The sequence below is a fragment of the Mastigoproctus giganteus genome, chromosome 14, assembly GCF_048544385.1.
Source record: "Mastigoproctus giganteus isolate SK-2022 chromosome 14, ASM4854438v1, whole genome shotgun sequence".
Lineage (NCBI taxonomy): Eukaryota > Metazoa > Arthropoda > Arachnida > Uropygi > Thelyphonidae > Mastigoproctus > Mastigoproctus giganteus.
The window spans coordinates 21,683,489-21,706,714 of record NC_143588.1 but is presented as its reverse complement, the minus strand read 5'-3'; the positions used below and the strand labels follow the sequence as shown (position 1 = coordinate 21,706,714).

Genomic DNA, 23,226 nt, shown 5'->3' with positions numbered 1-23,226 from the left:
TTAATTGATTAAATTGGCATCGTTTTGATTATATCTCATATTGTGACTGTCTACATATTAATCATTCTACCTCGTAGCATGAGGCCTTTGCCATTAAATACTTTATAGTCTTTAACAATATGCACCATCAGGCATCTCTCATATTGTGAAGTTATACTTCATAACTGGGTTGTCACTATTGCAACACCAGGGTACCTGCCCACCCCCGAAGAGAAGCCAAGCTTTGAAACGGTGCCGTCTGGATGGTGGTATCCATTGAGAATAAATAACAATAGTCTTCTCCACTGGTGAAGTGTTATTTATTCGAGGTAGCACAATACCATGGCAACTCGTTGTAAAGGCAGTCACAATATGAGATATAACCAAAACAATGCCAATTAAATTAATTTGGTTTTAAACATTAAACTGGCTGACCGGGCTAGCTGGGTGGGTAAAGTGCCTGCCTGGAAACCCAAAGGTCGCGGGTTCGATTCCTGCCTTGGGCTTGGATCAAAGTACTGCAAAAACCTTAGGAGGTGCATTATGGCCACAGAAGCCTATGCGCCAACAACTACCAACAAAAACATTAAACTTATTTAACCATTTAAAGGCCTGGGAAGTCGAGGAAACCACTGATACTTTTGTGGGTTCTTGTGGTTGGTTTGAAAAATTCAAAAAACGTGCAAGAATTCATAGCATTAAACTGATGGGCGAGGCTGCAAATGCTGACATCCAGGCAGCAGGCAGAATTTCCTGCACAAGTGCAAGCGTAGTAGAATGAGGAAAATACACGCAAAATTTGGTATTCAATGTGGATGAAAGCAGGATATTCTGAAAACACTTGCCTTCCTGAACTTCCATCTCCCGAGATGAGAAAAGAGCTTCCAGGTTTAAAGTAGTCAAGGACCAATTAACATTCTGTTTGTCTGTTCACTTGAACAAAACTCGCTTTGTCAGTCTTACATTGTCTCCTTGTATATGTGTGAAATACAAGGACCATTACAGAAGTAATGCTTCCTAATTTTTTACTTTCAAATGTGGTGTCGTAGATCATTTTGTGGGTCACTAGAAAACTCTAGTTTCGCCTTACTGAGTGGCACTGTAATTGGTCTCATAAGTGATAGTTGAAAATAGTGGATGGTTCAAAATAGTGAATTTTACATATATACATATCAAGCAAAGAGTGGTGATTGAATTTCTTACCAAGCAAGAAGTGATACCTATCGAAATCCATATGCATTTCAGAAATGTTTATGGTGACAATACTATGGATGTGAGTACAGTTAGACACTTTAAGAGTGGGGAAAGTGACTTTGTGGACAATCTCAAAGGGGTCAGCCAGTAACGTCAGTGACAACAAGAGCCGTATCTGGTGGGCTGATCAAAGAGGACCACGCATCACAACACGCAAATTGTGTGATGCAGCAAGTGTAGGGAAACCTGCTGTGATAAGCATTATAAAGGAACTAGGCTACAAAGTTTGCACCTGGTGGATCCCAAAAATGTTGACACATGAACACAAAAAAGCCCGGAAAGTCATCTGTATGGAACTCCTCTAGTGCTACAAGAGTGAAGGAGAGGTTTTTCTTTCAGGCATAGTCACAGGTGACGAAACCTGGGTCCACCATTATGACTGAAACAAAGAGACAGTTAATTCCATTTCAAAGTTCACCGTGCAAGAAGTTCAAAAGAAAGCCTCCTGTCGATAAAGTCATGGCGATAGTGTTTTGGGACAAAGATGGGGTCTTGCTTGTGACTTCTTGGAGTGTGACACCACAATCAACTCGGATCGATATGCAGAAATGTCGAAAAAGTTGAAAGCTTGCATCTGTAGAGTTTGACTGGACAAAAACCTTAATGAGGTTCTTCTTCAACACAACTTCACACCAGTCTCTGCATGATGGAGGCCATTGCAAAACTGGGATGCACTGTTCTTCCTCACCCCTCTCATAGCCCAGATCTCGCATCTTCCAACTCTCATCTCTTCGGCCCGCCTGTTGATGCACTCCGTGGAAGTTTTAAGAAGGATGTAGAGCTGTTGGAACGAGTACAGAGAAGGGCAACAAGATTAATGAAGGGAACAAATGGTTGCTCTTACGAAGAAAGGCTTAAATTTTGCAAATTAGTGTCTGGAGACTAGGCACCTGCGAGGTGATCTGATTGAGGTTGGTCCTTGAATGGTTTGAGCATGCTCAATGCTGATGATATTCTTCCTCTTGCTCAGAATAATCACTTGAGAGGGCATAAATTCAAATTGAGTAAAGGCAGATGTAAGATAAAGGACAGATGTAGGATAAAGTTTGCCTTTAGCCAGCTGGTAGTTGGTTGGTGGAACAGCCTTCCATCCTTTGTTGTGGAAGTTGATAGCCTAAATAAATTTAGTGCTGAGCTGGACAGGTATTTAGAACGAAAACAGGGATGAAATGGGAGTGGGTTTTTTTTTTTTTTTTTGGCTGATGCTGCATAAACATGCTTTCTTGCATCATATGCCTCTACTAATGCTAACTCCAACTGGCTTCCATTTTCTAGTCACACTGACCCAGCTGTTCAAGATTCTGAGGCTCTTTCAGTCACTAATGACCTTGCACAGATTGTTCATTTACCTACAAGAATACCGGATAATCCTAACCATACGGCCAACACGTTTGATCTTTTACTCACAAACAGCTCTTTTAAGTAGATGGTTGAAGTAAGTGGGCCTTTAGGCACCTCAGATCACAACTTGGTGATTGTCTCTTCTCCAATGGAGCCTTTATCTCGTGGCTCTTCCCAACCTCGTGTCATTGGGTATTACAAGAATACAAAATGGGATGACCTGCGAGGTTTCTTTTCTTCTTTTGCTTGGTCGGATTACTGTTTCAAAACTTCTGATGTCAACGTTTGCTCAGATCGTGTCAGTGAAATTATTCTTGTAAGAATAGAATCCTTTATCCCACACTCCACTTTAAAATCTTGTCCTTTATCTAAACCTTGGTTTCCAATAAATGTGCTAAGCCCTTTCAGGAGAAGAATGTTGCATATCGTAATTGGCTTGTTTCCAATTCTACAGTTTCATTTTCTGCCCACACAAAAGATCACAACAATTGTAAAGCATTTTTCAGCAATTAATCAGTCCAAACTAGATTTTAAACAAAACTTGCTTCTTGCCCTAATGGTAGCCGAACATTCTGGTCTCTTGCCAAAGCTATTGGCCACAACCTTTGCCCATCTCTGCTCCCACCTCTTTCTAAACCAGATGGTTCTGTTGTCACTTTGGCCAAGGATACCTGCTAGCACCCCATTTTTCTTCCATCTCATATATTAATGATCTTGGAAAAACACCTCCCACCATTCCCAACATGCTCCATTCAATGCCTCCTGTGGTCTTCCGTCAAAAGGACGCCAGAAGGATTTTGACGAATCTTGATGCTAAGAAAGCTCCAGGTCCTGATGGTATTTCCCCACTTGTTCTGAAAACCTGTGCTCCTGAACTTACTCCTGTTCTTTGCTGCCTTTTTCACTTTCTTATTCCAAAGGTGTTTTTCTTTCTGCTTAGAAATTTGCACATATCCAACCAGTTCCTAAAAAGGGTTACAAATCTCTCCCATTCATTTATCGTCTCATTGCAATTATTTCTTACTTTAGCAATTATTGCAATTATTGTTTACTTTAGAAAGAGTAAAGTAATGGAGAAATCAATTAACCGCCAACTCTGAAACTACCTAGAAACCTTCTGTCTGATCAAAGATTGCCAGTATGGATTCCATCAGTGTCAATCCACTGGTGATATTCTGGCTTATGTTACCCATTTATAGACAAATTCAATGGAAAAGTTCGGTGAAACACAAACAGTTGCTCTTGACATCTCAAAGGCTTTCGATCGTGTTTGGCATAAAAGTCTTCTTAAAAAGGTTCCATCTTATGGTTTGCCAACTATTTTTTGTAATTGGTTATCCAGTTTTTCCTCTGATCGCTCACTGAGGGTGATGGTAGATGGCTTTCTGTCTTCTAACATATCTACTAATGCTGGTGTCTCCCAAGGTTCAGTTCTTTCCACCACTCTTTTCCTCTTGTATATTAATGACTTTCTTCCATTGACTGGAAATCCTCTCCATAGTTTTGCCGTTGATAGCACATTGCATTCCACTTTCCATTTTGAGAAACCTTGCCCTGCTCAATCAGCTTCAACTTCTTGAATATACCCTACCACTTCCTTAAATGCCAATCTCCAGATAATTCTCTAGTGGGACAAAGACAACTTAGTTGATTTCAGCCCTTTTAAAACTCAGTCTTGTCTTATATCTTGCAAAAAGGATTCTTCGCTCCTATGCTTATCTTTGGTAGCACTCCTATTAGTAGGCAAGTTGATATATCTCTTTTGGGGATTACTTTGACTTCTAATCTCTCTTGGCACAAGCACATTACAAATATTGCTTCTTCTGCATCTAAGAAATTTAGTTTTCTCTTTTGCTCTCAGCGTTACTTTTCTTCCAAACAGCTGTTCACTCTGTACAAATCGCAAATCCATCCTACCATGGAATATTGTTCCCACATCTGGGGCAGTGCCCCCAAAACCTCTCTCAGGCTTCTAGATTCCATTCAGAAGAGGGCAGTTAGGTTAATAAATGAATAATCTCCGACAAAGTCTCCACTTGCTGTCTAATAGATGTACTGTTTCTGCTGCATGTCTTTTCTACAGATACTTCCATGTCCACTGTTCTTCTGAATTGGTTTCTATAATTCCCGCTCTCTCTTTCAAAACTGTCTGAACACGTGCTGCCACCAGCCAACATCCATTTACTGTCCAACTTCAAACTCACAGAACCAACTTTTCATCTTTCTTGTTTATTCATTCAACTGCTGTTTTCTGGAACAGCATTCCTTCATGTGTCTTTCCTGAAAATTACAATCTACAGAAGTTCAAGTCTAATGTCAACAAATATCTTCTCTCGTCTTTTCAATCTCCACCCCAAGCACGGTACTAAGTGCTATAGGTTCTAATACCTCTCAAAAAAAAAAAAAAAAACACCATTGGATGGCAGCGATTATGGCATATTGATGTTGGATTTATTTAAAAATTATGTAAATGTCAGGGGTAAATGAAAGGGATTTTATTTTTGCAAAGGTGATTTAATGGGCTCGGACATTCCTTAAGTTATTTTTGATAGGACCAACTGATGTTTAAAAACATAAATGTCAAATGGGAATGTTGAGGGTTACTAAATCTTAGTGGCTAAGATCTCCTCATCATAGAACTTGCTAAAAGCTTTCTACCAACCAAAAGATATTGTTCAAGGTTTAGATTATTTTATCTACTATGGAACTGATGACTTCAGTTTAGACCGGGGTTCGAGCCCATGCCCACCAAATACGGAGGATGCGGAAAGATCAGGGAATGACCACCGCATATCCCCGGAACAATATGGCCTTAGTTGCTAATGCTCCTAAAAACCAAATAACAAACAAACAATGAGTTCAGTAATAAAGGAGGACTGAATGAGTGACACGTTGCTCATTCAGTCCTCCAATCAGTGCATGGCAACAAACATGATATGAAGTGCTATTATAAGAAATCATTATATGGTATATGTATGAAAAAATAAGTAAATAGTAATTGCCAGGTTGCTATTGATCTAATATTAAAGAAATATGATATATCTTTCTAAAAGGTCAAAATATAAAATTTCATTAAAATCCATCCATTGGGAGTGAAGAGATTGTGTATCGAAGGTCAAAGGAATAATATTGCAGTATTTATATTGGACTTAAAGGCGAGTACAGTGGTCTCCGACAGTTTTTAAATTCTGTGCAGTGGGATCAACTGACGATGTTAACAACAGTAAATTCTAAGTGGGAAGCATTCAAGGAATTAATCGTGGAAGCTAAAAGTTTCATACCTATTAAGAAATATTGTTCAAAGTTTAGGCCTAAATGGTTGTTAAATGAACTAATGAGACTCGTAATAGAGAAGAAAAATTTGTGGGATGCATGTAAATTATCAAGCGACTTAGAAGCCTATGGCAGATATAAGCTAGTCTGTAATCAGGTGACAAAGGGGGTTAGGCAGGCGAAGGCAGATTACGAGAAATCCTTGGCAAAAGATGCTAAGAAAAAGAGCAAGGATTTCTTTACTTATATAAACTCTAAAAGGAAGGGGATGAATCTGATTGGTCCACTTTACATCGATGGTTCGACCGTTGATGATCCTGCTCAGATAGCAAACAAACTGAATGAGTATTTTGCATCTACATTCACACGTGAGGAATTATTAAGGTTTGAAAATGGCAGAAGGTTATCAAATTGTAGCAGGATACTTAATGATTTTGGAATAACTGAGAGCAAAGTGGAAGAGAAATTGTTGAAGTTAAACGTAAGAAAAGCACCTGGGGTGGATGGGATCTATCCAGTTATATTAAAGGAGGTGGCAAAGCAAGTAAGCAAACCCTTAGCCATAATTATGAAAGCATCCTTGGACTCAGGGGAGGTTCCCACGGACTGGAGATGTGCAAATGTATCCCCAATTCACAAAGGGGGATCGAAGGGTGACACGAGTAATTACAGACCAATTAGTTTAACTTCTGTTCCGGATAAAATAATGGAGTCGCTGGTTAAAGATGCATTGCAGGATCATCTAGACAAGACTGCAGCAATAATTCAGACACAGCATGGGTTTGTTAAGGGAAAGTCTTGTCTGACAAATTTGATAGGACATTATGATGTGGTTACAAAGGAACTGGATGCAAAAAATAATTTTGATATCATATATTTGGATTTCAGGAAAGCTTTTGACACTGTTGCACATGGAAGACTATTGTACAAATTGGAGCAGTATGGTATTAAGGGTAAGTTGCTGCAATGGATAAAAGGATGGTTAAGTGGGAGAAGACAGAGGGTGGTAATCAATGGGTGCTGCTCTTCTTGGACTAATGTTATTAGTTGTGTCCCGCAGGGTTCGGTGTTAGGTCCACTGTTGTTTTGTATATTTATAAATGATATTGATGAAGGTATATCAGGCTTAATGTCGAAGTTTGCAGATGATACAAAGGTTGGCAGGGTTGTTAATGACAGTAATGGCAGTGTACTACTGCAACAGGAACTAGATAATTTTGGCAGATGGGCTAAGAAGTGGCAACTGAAGTTTAACCTTGACAAATGCAAAGTACTGCATATGGGTAGAAGTAACCCCAGAGAAACGTGCCAACTGTGTGGTGTACTACACTTAAGGTGGTAGAAAATGAAAAAGACCTGGGAGTAATTGTGCAGGCAGATATGAAGTTTTCTGAGCAATGCAGACAGGCTGCCAGGGTAGGTCGTGGGGTTTTGTGAACTTGGGATTTTGTCAATGATATATAGGAATTTTGCTAGCAGGGAGAAGGAGGTGATTGTACCTCCGTATAAGGCAATGGTCAGGCCACGCCTTGAGTACTACGTACAAGTCTGGAGGCCTCATTTTAGGAAGGATGTAGATTTACTTGAGTGTGTACAGAGAAGGGCAACAAGATTGGTGAGGGGAATGAAGGAATTCTCTTACCAAGAGAGACTTAAGTTCTGCAAATTGCAGTGGCTGGAGACTAGGCACCTGTGCGGTGATCTGTTTGAGGTATATAAGGCCTTGAATGGGTTGAGCACGCTGAATTCTGATGGGATCCTTCCAATTGTTCAGATTACGAACCTAAGGGGGCATAAATTCAAATTAAGAAAAGACAGATGTAGAATAGATGTGTGGAAATTTGCCTTTAGCCAGCGGGTGGTTAATTGCTGGAACAAACCTCCATCTGTCGTTGTGGAAGTTGATAGGTTGAATAAATTTAAGGAGGAACTGGACAGGCATTTGGAGGGAATGGTGTATTTTTTTTTTTTTTTTTTTGTTGATTGATGCTACATAAGCTCATACATTTGCTTTCTTGCATCACATGTCACTACTACTACTACATTATGCATATATGCTAATCCAACTAAAAATGCTTATAGAGATGATTATAAATTGTCAGGGGACACACAGTTCTACAATAAGTACAAAGTAGTCACAGGTTAGGCATGCTAAAGCAAATTATGAGAAGTCTTTGTCCAAGAGTGCAATGAAAAGTATCAAGGAATACTCTCCTTATAATTAACACTCAATGGAAAGGGATGAACCATATTGGTCCATTGAATATGAATGGCATAACTATTGATGTTTGTCAACAACCTGTGCAGGTTTTTGACCAATTGGTTTCATGTAGAGCCTCTTCCCCTTCAAAACAGTTTTCCTAGGTAGCTCTACATGAATCCATTCTCTTCTGCTACCACCAGAAACATTCTTGAACATGTTTACTGTTATAGATTTTTGGTACATTTGACATACTGTATTTGAAAAACTTTTGAATAAAAGCCTTGTGAATAGAAATATGTCAAATAGAACAAAATCAGAGTTACAATGAGGACGTTCCATTTAATGATCTCATTTTTTTCCTTCGGGAATTGTCTCACTGATAAATGCACTGCGAGTCCAAATTGTTGACGGTTACAGAAAAACTAAATCTGTTCCAACAATCACTTTGAAGTCTGAAGGCAATAGAATAGAATGGTTTCGTGTGTAAGCTGCATCTCAAATATAACTTTAAATAAAATAAAAATTACTTTTTCAGAAACATTTTAATCTGAAAGACATTTATTACACAATACCAGTATCAAAGTTATCTACTTTCACTCAGTTTGCCCCAACAATTTATGCATTTATAATTATTGTGACATCAGTGCCCTTGAAAAAAAAAAAAAAAACTTGCTACTGACCCAAAAACCAATATTTTGTCTCATGCATAAATTTGAATCTATGCTAAAATGTTTTCTAGAATGTTTTAAAGATCTAAACAGATAAAAATATGATGGCACGATATTCAAGTTGGCGGATGTTCCAAAATTTCATGTTTTCCTAGCACCACTCACAAACAAATTGAGCATTCTCCCCCACCCCCCCCCCCCCCAAATCAAAAGTGTACTGCAGTAATGGCAGCTCCTCATTCCATGCAATTAATGATGATAGTAGTAGTAATGAAAAAATGATACAAGCAAGCAAGCTTATATAAATCAGCCAAAAAAAAAAAAAAAAACCCTACATGGTTCTCCCATCTATACCACTCTAAGAATTTGTCTAGTTCTTCCTTTAATTTATCGAACCCATCCAATTACACAACAACAGATGGAAGTCTGTTCCAACAATCACTTGAAGGCTAACTTCTGCACATCTTTCCTGGGCGTCTCCGTAGCCAGGTGGGAAGGAGCAGCAGTGCGTAGCACATTCTTCTTGATTAGACCGGGGTTTGAGCCCGTCACCACCAAATATGGAGGATGCGGAAAGGTCAGAGAATGACCACCGCATATCCTGGAGCAATATGGCCTTAGTTGCTAATGCTCCTAAAAACCAAATAATAACAACAACAACAACAACATCTTTCCTGCGACCATCCTTCCTCGACTTGAATTTATACCCTTTCATGTGTGTAGTCTCAGCAAGTGCCATTAACATTCAACTTACTCAATCCATTGAAGGCTTTAAACACCACAATAAGATCTCCCCCCACAGGTGCCTGGTCTTAAGATGCTGAAGTTTGCAGAACTAAAGCCTTTCTATGTAAGAACCCCCCCCCCTTTCGTTCCCTTCACCATTCTGGTTGCCCTTCTCTGCACCCATTCCAGCAGATCTACATCCTTCTTAAAGTAAGGCCTACAGACCTGTATATATATATATATATAGCTTAAAGGTGATTAGCCCCTTGTATTAGCTCCACTTATACAAAGGGATAATCACCTCCTTATCCCTGCTAGCAAAATTTCTGTATGTCATTGACAAGACCCCATGAGCTGTCCTGGCAACATGTATGACTGCACTATTACCCCCAAGTCTTTTTCACTCTCCACTATCCTGAAGGTAGTACCACAAAGTTGATAAGTTCCTTTAGGGTTACTGCTACCCATAAGCAGTACCTTGCATTTGACAATGTTAAACTTCAACTGCCATTTCTCAGCCCATCAACTAGATTTTTCTAGATCTTGTTGCAGTAGCTCACTCTGATGAGTGTTGTTAACCACCTTGCCAACCTTTGTATCATCTGCAAACTTACGCATTGAGCCTGATATAATTTCATCAGTATCATTGATAAATATTGAAAACAACAATGGGCCCAGCACTGAACCCTGCGGAACTCCACCAATAATATTAGTCCACTGATAGCCATGTCTTCTTCCACTTAACCATCTCTTTATCCATAGCAATAACTTGCCCTTAATTCTCCATTGCTCTACTTTGTACAGCAGTCTTTTATGTCAAAGCCTTCCTGAAATCCAAGTATATGATGACAAAATTATTTTTTCATTCAGTGCCTTGGTCACTGCATCATAGTAAACTATCAGATAAGTTAGATAAGACTGCCCTTTAACAAATCCATGCTGTTATTGCAGTATAATTGCATTGCCTAAATGGATATCAGATGAACTGATGAGACTCGTGGCAGAGAAGAAAAATGCATGGAAGGTATATAAATTATCAGGCGACATGCCTATGATAGATATAAGATAGTCTGTAATCAAGCCACAAAGGAGGTTAGACAGGGGAAGGCAGATTACGAGAAATCTTTGGTAAAGGATACAAAGAAAAACAGCAAAGACTACTTATGTGAGCTCTAGAATGAAGGCGATGAATCAGATTGGTGCACTTGATATTAATGGTTCAATTGTTGACGATCCTGCTGAGGTAGCTGACAAACTAAATGAGTATTTTGCATTTATATTCACACATGAGGAGTTATTAAGGGAAGAAAATGCCAGGTGTTTATGAAACTGCAATGGGGAGCTCAAGGATTTTGTAATAACTGAGAGCAAAGTGAAGGAGAAATTGTTGAAGTTAGACATAAGAAAGGCATCTGGGGTGGATGGGACGTATCTAGTTATATTAAAGGCAGCAGCAAAGGAAGAAAGCAGACCCTTAGCCATGATTATGAGGGTGTTCTTGATCTCAGGGGAGGTCCCCACAGACTGGATGTGCAAATGTATCCCCAATTCACAAAGCAGGATTGAAGGGTGACACGAGTAATTACAGGCCTATTAGTTTAGCTTCTGTTCTGGGCAAAGTAATGGAGTCACTGATTAAAGCAGTGCCGACTGGCTAGCCGGGTGGGTAAAGCGCCTGCCTGGCAACCCAAAGGTCGCGGGTTCAAATCCCGCCTCGGGCTTGGATCAAAGTACTGCAAAAATCTTGGGAGGTGCATTATGGCCACAGAAGACGATGCGCCAATAACTACCAAAGAAAAAAAAAAGAAAGAAAAAAAGATTAAAGCAGTACTGCAGGAACATCTAGACCAGACTGCAGTTATAGTTCAGATACATCATGGGTTTGTTAAGGGGAAATCGTGTCTGACCAATTTGATGAGATACTACAATGTGATCATAAAGGAACTGGATGCAAAAAGTAATTTTGATATCATATACTTGGATTTTAGTAAAGCCTTTGATACTGTTGCTTTTTATACTGTACAAGTTGGAGCAGTATGGCATTAAGGGCAAGTTGCTGCTATAAAGGGGTGGTTAAGTGGGAGAAGACAAAGACTGGTAATCAAATGGACACTACTCTTTGTGGACTAATGTTATTAGTGATGTTCCCCAGGGGTCCGTGTTGGGCTCATTGCTATTTTCTGTATTTATCAATGATATTGATGAAGGTATATCAGGCTTAATGTCCAAGTTTGCAGATGATACGAAGGCTGGTAGGGTTGTTAATGACAGTGAGGACAGTATGTTACTGTAACAGGATCTGAAAATGTGGCAACTGAAGTTTAACATTGACAAATATCAATTGTGTGTGTGTGTTACTACACTCAAGGTAGTGGAGAATGAAAAAGATCTGCGGATAAAGGGATAGTTGAATAGGAGAAGACAGTGGTAATCAATGGACATTGCTCTTCGTGGACTAATGTTATTAGTGGTGTCCCCCGGGGGTTGGGCACAACTCCCAGGGGTTGTGCAGTGAGATATGAAGTTTTCTGAGTAGTGCAGGCAGTCTGCAAGAGTAGTTCATGGTGTCTTGTCAGTGATATATAGGAATTTTGCTAGCAAGGATAAGGAAGTGATTATCCCCTTATATAAGGAAATGGTCAGGCCACACCTTGAGTACTGCATACAGGTCTGGAGGCCTCATTTTAGGAAGGAAGTAGAGCTACTGGAACAAGTACAGAGAAGGGCAGCAAGAGTAATGAGTGGAACGAAGGGTTGCTGTTATCAAGAAAGGCTTAAGTTGTGCAAATTGCAGCATCTGGAGACTAGGCACCTGCATGGTGATCTGATTGAGGTGTATAAGTATTTGAATGGTTTGAGCAAAATCAGCGCTGATGGTATTCTTCCTCTTGCTCAGATTTCGCACCTGAGGGGGCATAGATTCAAATTTCGGAAAGACAGTTGTAGAAAAGATGTGCGGAAATTTGTCTTTAGCCAGCTTGTCGTTGATTGCTGGAACAAGCTTCCATCTGTTGTGGAAGTTGACAGCTTAAATTCAAATTCAATTTAAATATATAAAAAAAAAAAATATATATATATATATATATATATATATATATATATATATATATATATATGTAAGATATAGCCCAAAAAAAATCCAAAATATTTGAAATAATTCGTTATTATTATTTGTACCTGACTCGAACCCAAACATTGTTCGTGTGTATCCGGCCCTCCCCCCGAGAGCCAGGTACGTGTCTTTATAGACGTCTACTGTATAAATTGTACATGGCCCATTTCAAATCCCATATTCAAATTCATCATAACATATCTGAGTGACTGTTTCTGCTATTCTTACAACATCTTAATTTGATGACTCAGTCAGTACAGTAGCTTCAGCAAATTTATTTACAGTGCTCGTAGTATTAGTATACATGCAAGTTCTTACTCTTAGTTATCCTAACACAGCCCATGTACTTATTTGTTCCGTGATGACCCACAGCAGGGCCCAGAGTCCCACACACCTTTGCTTTCCAGGCTGCTGCATGTACCAATAGTAGCAGTTGAAGAATCACTTTCACCTCTGCATGTGGCTCTAGTTAAACTATTAGTCTGTGTATCCCCTCGAGCTAGCAGGTTTCTGACCTGCCTATCATTGCCTCGATAGTTTCAGCAAATATTCTTGCATCCCTTCTACTCCAGCGTAACCCATCTGTGTAAAAATGGTCTCTCCTGTTAACAAGCACAGACCACGCTGAGAAAAATTCTACTTCAGGAGCCTTGCAGAAAATCTCCAGGGCCAAATTGATTGTATACATTGTTGTCAGAGTATACGTTGACATGGCTCTCAACGTATACTCCCTCCTATCTTGTCTGGGCAGAATTGCATGTCATATTGATCCAAAAAAAATGAAAAATGATGTGACATCACTTTGAACTTTTTTTTTTTTCATATGGGGGGGACAGATGTCTCCCCACTACTGAAATTCATTTCGTTTCAGGGATACTACCCCGATACAACCAAGCTTCATATCCTGTCACTGGTTCCTGAACAGAATGGTTACAGTTCTGGTCAGTTAACTTTTACTGTAAAAGATTCAGTATAGATACATATTGCTTTGTGATTGTCTGTCAATCACTATGGAAGCCACACCTTCAATAAAGTGAGGAATCAATTTGGCTTCAATAAAGTGTCAGTCACCAAACATACCTTATTGAAGCCAGAATTATCCTACTCCACTGCCTTCAAAATCAATGTTTTGCAATTTCACAAATGTTAACAAACTTTTTTTTTCTTTTTTTTTTTTTTTTTAATGAAAACCCCAAACACAAGAGGTATTAGAACCTATAGTACTTAGTACTTTGCATGGATTGGAGGTTGAGAAAATGAAAGAAAATATTTTTTGACATTAGACTTGAACTTTTGTACACTATAATTTTCAGGAAATGCATATGAAGGAAGGTTGTTCCAAAAAACAGCAGTTGAATAAACGAGGAAGATGAAAAGTTGGTTCTGTGAGTTTGAAGTCTGACAGTGAATGGATGTTGGTTGGTGGCAGCACGTGTTTGGACTGTTTTGAAAGAGAGCGGGAATTATAGACTCCTATTCATAAGAACAGTGGACGTGGAAGTATCTGTAGAAAAGGCATGTAGCATAAACAGTACATCTATGAGACAGTGGAGAGACTGTTAGAGATGAGTTATTAATTAACCTAACTGCCCACTTCTGAATGGAATCTAGAAGCCTGAGAGAGGTTTTGGGGGCACTGCCCTAGATGTGGTAACAGTATTCCCTGTTGGGGTGGATTTGTGATTTGTACAGAGTGAACAGCTGTTTGGAAGAAAAGTAATGCCAAGAATGAAAGAGAAAACCAAGTTTTTTAGATGCAGAGGAAGCAATATTTGTAATATGCTTGTGCCAAGAGAGCGATTAGAAGTTAGAGTAATCCCCAAAAGAGATATATCATCTTGCCTGGAGATCAGAGGGTCACCAAAGATAAGCGTAGAAGCAGAAGAATCCTTTTTGCGAGATATAAGACAGGACTGAGTTTTAGGAGGACTGAAATTGACTAAGTTTTCTTTGCCTCGCTGGAGATTGGCAGCAGATATTCAAGAAGCTGAAGCTGATTGAGCAGGGCAAGGTTTCTCTAACTGGAAAGTGGAATGTAATGTGTTATCATCAGCAAAACTATTGATAAGATTTCCAGTCAATGGAAGAACGCCAGGGGCTCACATGTGGTGAGTATGGGCTTGGCACACCCAGGGTTCTTAGCTTGATTTCATTCTATTGCTCTCTCTCTCTCTCTCTCTCTCTCTCTCTCTCTCTCTCTCTCTCTCTCTCTCTCTCTCTCAGGGTTACTCAAATTTTTTTTTTTGCCTGGTGCAGCATAAGCCTCAGGCTTCCTTGCACTATATGGCTAATAATAATAATTAGAGGAAAAGAGTGGGGGAAAGAACTGAACCTTGGGGGACACCAGCACTAGTGGAGTATATGGGTAACTTTTGTAAGTGGACAGACTGTAAGTGGAAATAGACATAATTGAGATTAGAACTGAGACCACGTATATATGTGAAATGGACTAGGAAGTGTTTGGGAGGTTTAGATCTTTACTATGTCCCTGATACCGGAATATAATATGGTTGCACTGTATTTTGTTTACCACAGAAATAATTTAATTCGTGTCCAGTTGACTTTTTGATATCTTTTGTTATTCTTTGTTGTATTTAATTTGATATTTGAAAATGTATTTTATTTTTCAGATAATAAATATGGGAAAAGTTATTTTAGTAACTGGAGGTACGGGACTGGTTGGAAAAGCAATTGAAAAAATTGTAGAAAATGAAAAATGTGCTGATGAAAACTGGGTCTTTGTATCATCCAAAGATGCCGATTTAATGTGAGTTGTGATATTTAAAAGGTTTTTTTTTTTTTTTATTACTTTTGATTTTATTTATTTATTTATTTATTTTTATTTATTTTTTTGAGCATCTGTGATGCTTTCCTAAAATAAAAACTTAAATAATTTAGTGTGCTCTGCAGTTGATATTAAAAAAAAATCCCATAATTTATGATATTCTATTTTATATAGTCCATTCCGGTTATTTGGGACGTATCGGGACCAGTGCATTTTGGCCCAATTAAGCGGCTGCCCCAGTTATCCAAAGTTTCACGTAAATAGTTAAAAATACAATGTATCCCCCCCCTTTACAATTAGTTCACTGTACAATCAAATCACATTACGATGAACTCACCATAGTAAAGTACCGTTCACTATACGATTTGTAGTAAGCGCTGATCATTGTGATCACGTTTGTGAATTGAATTTTAATTCTATTAAACAGCGATTCTAATTAGAGAAAATAGGAGGAATATTATCCACAGGCTATAAAAGTAAAGATATATTAAGCACAAATTTATCCTTTATTACCTTACCAATTAAAAAATTAAATGATACATGAAAATCGGAAGAATATACGTTATAATCGGAATAATTAATACGTACTGTATGTACATACAAACTAGTTGACATTTCTGCTCACTGACATTTGTGGGTGGGGGTTAAAATTTAAAACAGCAAAAAGATAAGCAATCAATAACAAAGAACACGGAACACACAAATTGCAAGTGACACGATATGTGCAAGTGGAGTAAAGAGTTACAAAGAGTTACTTCACTATGGAGTAAAGAGTTACAAAGAGTTACTTCACCCACAAAATTCCAGCTGTTGGTATTATCGCAAATTCAGTAAGATCGAGTTTACTGCCTGTTTACGATAGATTTCACTAACATAAAAGCCCAATAAACCGGTGACTGCTGATTGTTTTATGGTTGTGACCTCCAGAATTTTGACCGAACCACGTGGTACTATCGGAGACAATCGTAGGGTAATCTCCAGTGCTGCGGTCTCCTGCCCCAATTAAACAGCATGCTGTCCCAATTAAGCGAAGTAAAGCCTGGCTATTTTCTCCATTGGTTTCTGTTTTTAAGATTTGCCCCAAATAAACGGCTGCCCCGATTAAACGGTGGCCCAAATAACTGAAATCCACTGTATTTTAAATTACAGATGCTCAAAACTATAAATAGATTTAATAGTTGATAATAATTTGAATTATCATCTGTTTTTTATGATAGAAACACTTCACTTTTGTATAAATTTAATGACAACTAAGTACATTGTTATATTTTGTGAGTGTATTTTGAAATTCATTATTTTAAGTGTTGATTGAAGTGTTAACTGTCTACACTTAAAATATTTCAAAATTTCAAGGTTCAGCTGAATCCTGCCTTCTTGCAAAGTTTCACCTCATTAACAACGCAACAAAGTTTATTAGTATATCTTTAAACTTTTTTTGTAATTGACTGATACCTATTTATATAATAGAAATACAAATATTTATCTGTATTATTAGTAATATGTATTATTTATGGTAAATGCTTAGAGGTTAGAGGCTTAGAGGTAAATGTAAGAGGCTTAGAGGGGAACAGGTATCCTGTGTGTTATCAGACACTCAGCCTAAAACACTGATGGATCCAATATCTCTCTAGTACAGAAGATTTAGGAGAAGTCCGGTTGGCCTGCCTCCCTAAAATCCACTCATGCACACCTTCTCGATGGTAAGCCCTGTTACGTCACTTAGGTGGCAACGAACGTGTAGAGTGGTTCTCTTCAAGACGCCTGGTCAGCGTGAAGAGGAAAAGACCAAACCCTCCAGCAATGAGAGCACAACAATACAAATGGCCCTCAGTCCCCAGCAGCTTTCACTCTCCCTCTTACGGCAGCGAGAGGATCAGAGTGGAGGCAGAGGGTGCTAAGAATCTCTGGGTACGACCAGGCTGCCATGCACGGAAATTGAACTTGGCCTGTTATAACGTACGATCACTCATCGGTGAAGACAGGATATTAGAGCTGGAAAAGGAATTAGAAAATGTGAATTGGAATATCATCGGTTTGGCTGAAACAAGAAGAAGAAATGAATCACTTATAAGTTTATCAAGTGGAAATCTGCTGTACACCAATGGAAACAGTGAAAGGAGTGAAGGGGGAGTTGGGTTTCTGGTCCATAAAGATTTTAAAAACAACATTTTGGAATTCAAAAGTACATCACCAAGGGTGTCAAGACTAATACTCAAGATTTCTAAGAGGTACAAGCTAAAGATTATAATGATTTATGCACCAACATCGAGCCATGATGATGAAGAGATTGAAGAAATGTACACTGAAATTGAGAGTCTTCTAGATGAGCAGAAAACCCACTACACTATTATTATGGGGGACTTCAATGCTAAGGTTGGAAAAAGGCAAAACAGCGCAGAAAGAGGAACTATAGGAAATTTTGGAATTGGTGAAAGAAATAAAAGAGGTGAAAGACTTGTGGAATTTGTAGAATCTCAAGGAATGTCAGTAATGAACACTTTTTTCAAGAAAAGGGTGAACAGAAAGTGGACATGGAAGAGTCCAAATGGATTAACAACTAATGAAATCGACTTCATCCTCACTAACAGAAGATATATTGTGAATGATGTTACCGTCCTGAATAAGGTAAATGTTGGAAGTGATCACAGAATGGTAAGATGTACTCTTGATATAGATAAAGGAAAGGAAAAAACTGACTCGAGTAAATAATACAAAGGTCTTTGAAATAACAGGAACTAGTAGTTGTTGTTGACTCTATTGTCAGGGAAACGGGGAACATACTTTGTAAAAAGGATAGGTGGAATAGGACCAGGGTATGTCTGCCAGGGGCAAAGGTTGATGACGTTGTAGAGCGGATATCATCTTTTAAGGGCACAAAAGGTGATATAGTTGTACACGTTGGCACTAATGATATTAAGAGTAGGAGACCGGCGGAATTACTTAGCAAGTACGGGTCACTGTTGAAAAAAAGCCGTGAATTAGGGTCGAACTTGAAAGTGTCTGCAATTCTGCCCAGACACGATAGGAGGGAGTATATGATGAGAGCCTTGTCGATCAATTCGGCCCTGGAGGGATTGTGCAAGGCTCAAGGGGTAGAATTTTTTTCAGCCTGGACTGTACTTGTTAACAGGAGAGATTGCTTCTACAGGGATGGGATACACTTAAATAGAAAGGGTGCAAGAATTTTTGCTGATGCTGTCGAGGCAGTGTTAGGTGGGTCGGAAAACTGCTAGTTGGGGGGGGATACAAGGACTAATAGATTAACAGTAGCCAGTGGCAGAGGTGGAAGTGATTCTTGCACTGCTTCTATTGAAATGAGCAGAAGTCTGAAAAACAAGATGCAGGATATTTCAGAGACTGCTGGTAGTCATTGCGGTACAAGTAAACACATGGGTTGTGTTAGGGTAGCTAAGAATAGAAACAGGTGCATGTATACCTGCGTGTACACCAATGCTAGGAGTTTGGTAAATAAATTTGATGAATTTGAGGTATTGCTCAAAACATCAAAGGCAGATATTGTTGGGATATCAGAGACGTGGTGTCACACAGATATAAGTAATAATAATGATATAATATAATATAAACAGATATAATAATGATAAATGGCTGGAAGTCAAGAGAAGAATAAATTTTGGATGGATAGCATTCAGGAAATATAGTCACATACTGAAGAGCAATATCCCAGTTTGTCTGAAACGTAAAATAATGAACCAATGTATACTCCCCACCATGACTTATGGAAGTGAAACTTGGGCACTCACCAAAAGAATGGAAGAGAAGCTAAGAACTACACAGCAAAGAATGGAACGAATTATATTGGGAATCAGACTGTTAGATAAGAAGAGAAACACATGGATTAGGCAGCAAACTCAAGTAAAGGACATTCTTATCAAAACTAAAGAACTAAAATGGTCTTGGGCAGGACACATAGCTCGAAGACATGATGACAGATGGACTAAGAAAATAACAGAATGGTACCCAAGAGGAGCTAGAAGAAAACCTGGAAGACAAAGGCGGAGATGGATAGATGAAATTCATGAGTTTTTGAGTAGTAAATGGATGGCCAGTGCTCAAAACAGAAGGAACTGGAAAGTTGCTGGAGAGGCCTTCATCCTGCAGTGGATTGAAAATGGCTGATGATGATGATGATGACTGGGTTACTATAAAAACTAGTAACATTTTGAAATTTTATTGTTGCATTTGAACTCTAAGTTCTGTTTATATGCTTCAGCAGAGAGACTTGTAGGTAATTAATGCTCTTTACCTATTTCATTTTATGATGCAAATAATACACCACAAATTTCACTGCCATTCATCCATTAATTGCTTGACAGTGACTTGAATTTCATAGTGAAAAGTTACATTTTTGAATTCTTATTAATTTCACTATGGAAGAACAGTGAAACTCCACAGTCAAGTTCCTTTTCGGCGTAGGTTGAAAATGCTATTGGAATTTGTGATGAATTGGTGAAGTTTATAGTGAATGATATAGGGCAGGGGTGGCCAACAAGTCAATTGCGACAAATTTTAAATTTATATAAAAAATAGATTAATCAAAATCTAAATATTATTATGTGCCCTACTGCATATGCTTATTACAAAACAGGCTGCCGTAGCCGAGTGGTCAGGTGTGCGGGTGCATAAGTGCACATCTGTTTCTTGGATTCTGTCTATCTTGTGAACTCCTCTGGCCGTTTGGTCGTCCCGGTGTATAAACAGAAAATTTATTTTAGATCTGTTGAACCACATGACTACTCTTGTCACCGCGCAGCCGCTAGGCTTGTCCATTGAAAATGCATGCAGTTATGTTGTGGAAGGCATAGTGTATTTGTTGAATTCTTATTTAGCTTACTTAATATTAATAACTGGAAAGCACTTATATGTTAATTTAATAACCTTTGACTTAAAATTAATACTACAAAAAAGAGCAAAACATATCATTTTCATCGAGTGGGAACTAGAATACTTTTTTGTAATGATAAAATAAAAATGTTGTTTGATCTGCAATGCTTCCGTGGTTATACCCAAAAAAAAAAGGAAATTTAGAAAGGCACTTCAGTGCACTGATTACAGCAGGCCCTCGTTATAACACGGTTCGCTTTACGCTGTTCATATATTAGAACCCGTATCTGACTATAACGCTGTCACAAATCACTATAACACTCTTTTACAGATAGCATTTTTGGCATATTTAACGAAATCGTTTCATTTGATGGAGTCAATAGCTTGAAAATGAATCACAAATGAAAACAGCATTAAAACATTTCCCACACCTACTTGAGAAATTTCCCACACTCAGTGAAATTTTCTCGCACGCTAATTTAATTGCAGTACAGTGACTTGTTACGTAGTTCCGAGATCAACATTTTAAAAAATTATCAAGTATATTGCTTGTGATATTTGCATTATATGCATTTATCCGAAGTCTAGTCATCACTCAGTACGGTATTAGACATTGTGCGTAATGGACAGTTTACTCAAACATTGTATCACAATTAATGCAACCAGCGCAGTTATATTTTTGAAGAGTTAATGATGGCAGATAAGAATGAAAAAGCAACAACGACTGAACACGGTACGAAGAATACAAATGTAAGAAAAGGACTGGATTTGAAAATTAAATTAGACGTTTTGAAGCAAATCAATTTTGGTCAACGACAAGCAGATGTGTGCCATAATTTAGGACTGGCAAGTTTAACTGTAAGAACAATTATAAAAAAATAAAGAATTAATTTTAGCATTAGGAAAGACAGCTGTTCCACTGCAAGCAGCTAGGGCTAGGCTGACTATTAGGATTGAAATGGAGAGACTTTAATTTTATTGAAGATAATATCCAATGCAGAATTCAGTTAAGTTAAATATTATAAAAAAAAAAGAGAGAGAGAGAGAGAGAAAGAGAGAGAGCAAGGCTTTTGTGGATTTATTGGATGATTGTTTTCTACATCAGCATGTTCGGGAGGCAACTAGAGGGAGTAATACTCTTGATTTGATTATCAGTAGTGATTCTTCATGCATTAAGAATCTGCAGATAAATGAACCACTTGGTGGCAGTGATCACAGTGTGCTGAAGTGGGAGTTACTCAAAGAGGTAACTACCATTAGGGGTAAAGGGAAGGGGTATTGCTTTCGTAAAGGCGACTACAATGGACTGAGACAGTATTTAAATTCTATACAGTGGGATCAACTGATGATATTGCCAACAGCAAATTCAAAATGGGAAGCATTCAAAGAACTTATCGTGGAAGCTACTAGGCTTTACATACCAACTAAGAAATATTGTTCAAGGTTTAGGCCTAAATGGTTGTCAGATGAACTAATGAGGCATATGGCAGAGAAGAAAAATGCATGGGATACATACAAATTAACACGTGACACGGACGCCTATGATAGATACAAGTTGATCTGTAACCAAGTTACAAAGGAGGTTAGGCAGGCGAAGGCAGATCACGAGAGATCCTTGGCAAGGGATGCGAAGAAAAACAGCAAAGAGTTCTTTACTTATGTAAACTCTAGAAGGAAGGGGATGAATCAGATTGGTCCACTTGAGATCGATGGTTCAACTGTTGATGACCCTGCTCGGGTAGCTAACAAACTAAATGAATATTTTGCATCGACATTCACACATGAGGAGTTATTCAGCGAGGGGAATGCCAGAGGTGTATTCAAATCTAGCAGTAAGCTAGAGAATCTTGTAATAACTGAGAGCAAAGTGGAGGAGAAATTGTTGAAGATAAACACAAGAAAGGCACCTGGGGTGGATGGGATCTATCCAGTTATATTAAAGGAGGCAGCAAAGGAGGTAAGCAAACCCTTAGCCATAATTATGAGAGCTTCCTTGGACTCAGGGGAGGTACCCATTGACTGGAGATGTGCAAATGTGACCCCAATTCACAAAGGGGGATCAAAGGCTGACACAAGTAATTATAGACCTGTGAGTTTAACTTCTGTTCCCGGAAAATTAATGGAGGCACTGGTGAAAGAAGCACTGCAGGATCATCTAGACAAGACTTCAGTTATAGCTAGGACACAGCATGGTTTTGTTAAGGGGAAGTCTTGCCTGACCAATTTGATTGGATACTATGATGCAGTCACAAAAGAACTGGATGCAGGGAATAACTTTGATATTATATACTTGGATCTTAGAAAGGCTTTTGATACTGTTGCACATGGAAGACTGCTGCACAAATTGGAGCAGTGTGGCATTGGAGGCAAGTTGCTGCTATGGATAAAGGGGTGGTTGAGGGGGAGAAGACAGAGAGTGGTAATCAATGGACACTGCTCATCGTGGACTAATGTTATTAGTGGAGTCCCTCAGGGTTCAGTATTGGGGCCTTTATTGTTTTCTGTATTTATAAATGATATTGATGATGGTATATCAGGCTTAATGTCCAAGTTTGCAGACGATACGAAGGTTGGCAGGGTTGTCAAGGACACTACTGACACTATGCTGCTGCAACAGGATTTGGAAAGGTTGAGCAGATGGGCTTCGAGGTGGCAAATGAAGTTTAACATTGACAAATGTAAAGTACTACATATGGGAAACAGCAACCCCAGAGCAACGTATCAACTCTGTGGTACTACACTGACAGTGGTAGAGAATGAAAGGGACCTGGGGGTGGTGGTGCAGGCAGATATGAAGTTCTCTGAGCAGTGCAGACGAGCTGCAAGAGTAGCTCATGGTGTATTGTCAATGATATATAGGAATTTTTCTAGCAGGGGATAAGGAGGTGATTATTCCCTTGTATAAGGCAATGGTCAGGCCACACCTAGAGTACTGTATACAGGCCTGGAGGCCTCATTTCAGGAAGGATGTAGAGCTGCTGGAACGAGTACAGAGAAGGGCAACTAGATTGGTGAATGGGACAAAGGGGTTCTCTTACGAAGA

General features: G+C 38.8%; 1 protein-coding gene across 1 annotated transcript in view; it reads left to right on the top strand.

Annotated features, from left to right (window-relative positions):
• Positions 1 to 23,226, top strand: part of Gmer (GDP-L-fucose synthase-like protein) — a 119,981-nt gene that overhangs the window by 1,398 nt on the left and 95,357 nt on the right. Inside the window, exon 2 of the mRNA XM_090388255.1 lies at positions 15,187 to 15,323. Within this exon, the coding sequence (XP_090244381.1) occupies positions 15,196 to 15,323 (128 nt within the window). The 5' untranslated portion in view covers positions 15,187 to 15,195. The remainder of the gene's footprint in view (positions 1 to 15,186; positions 15,324 to 23,226) is intronic.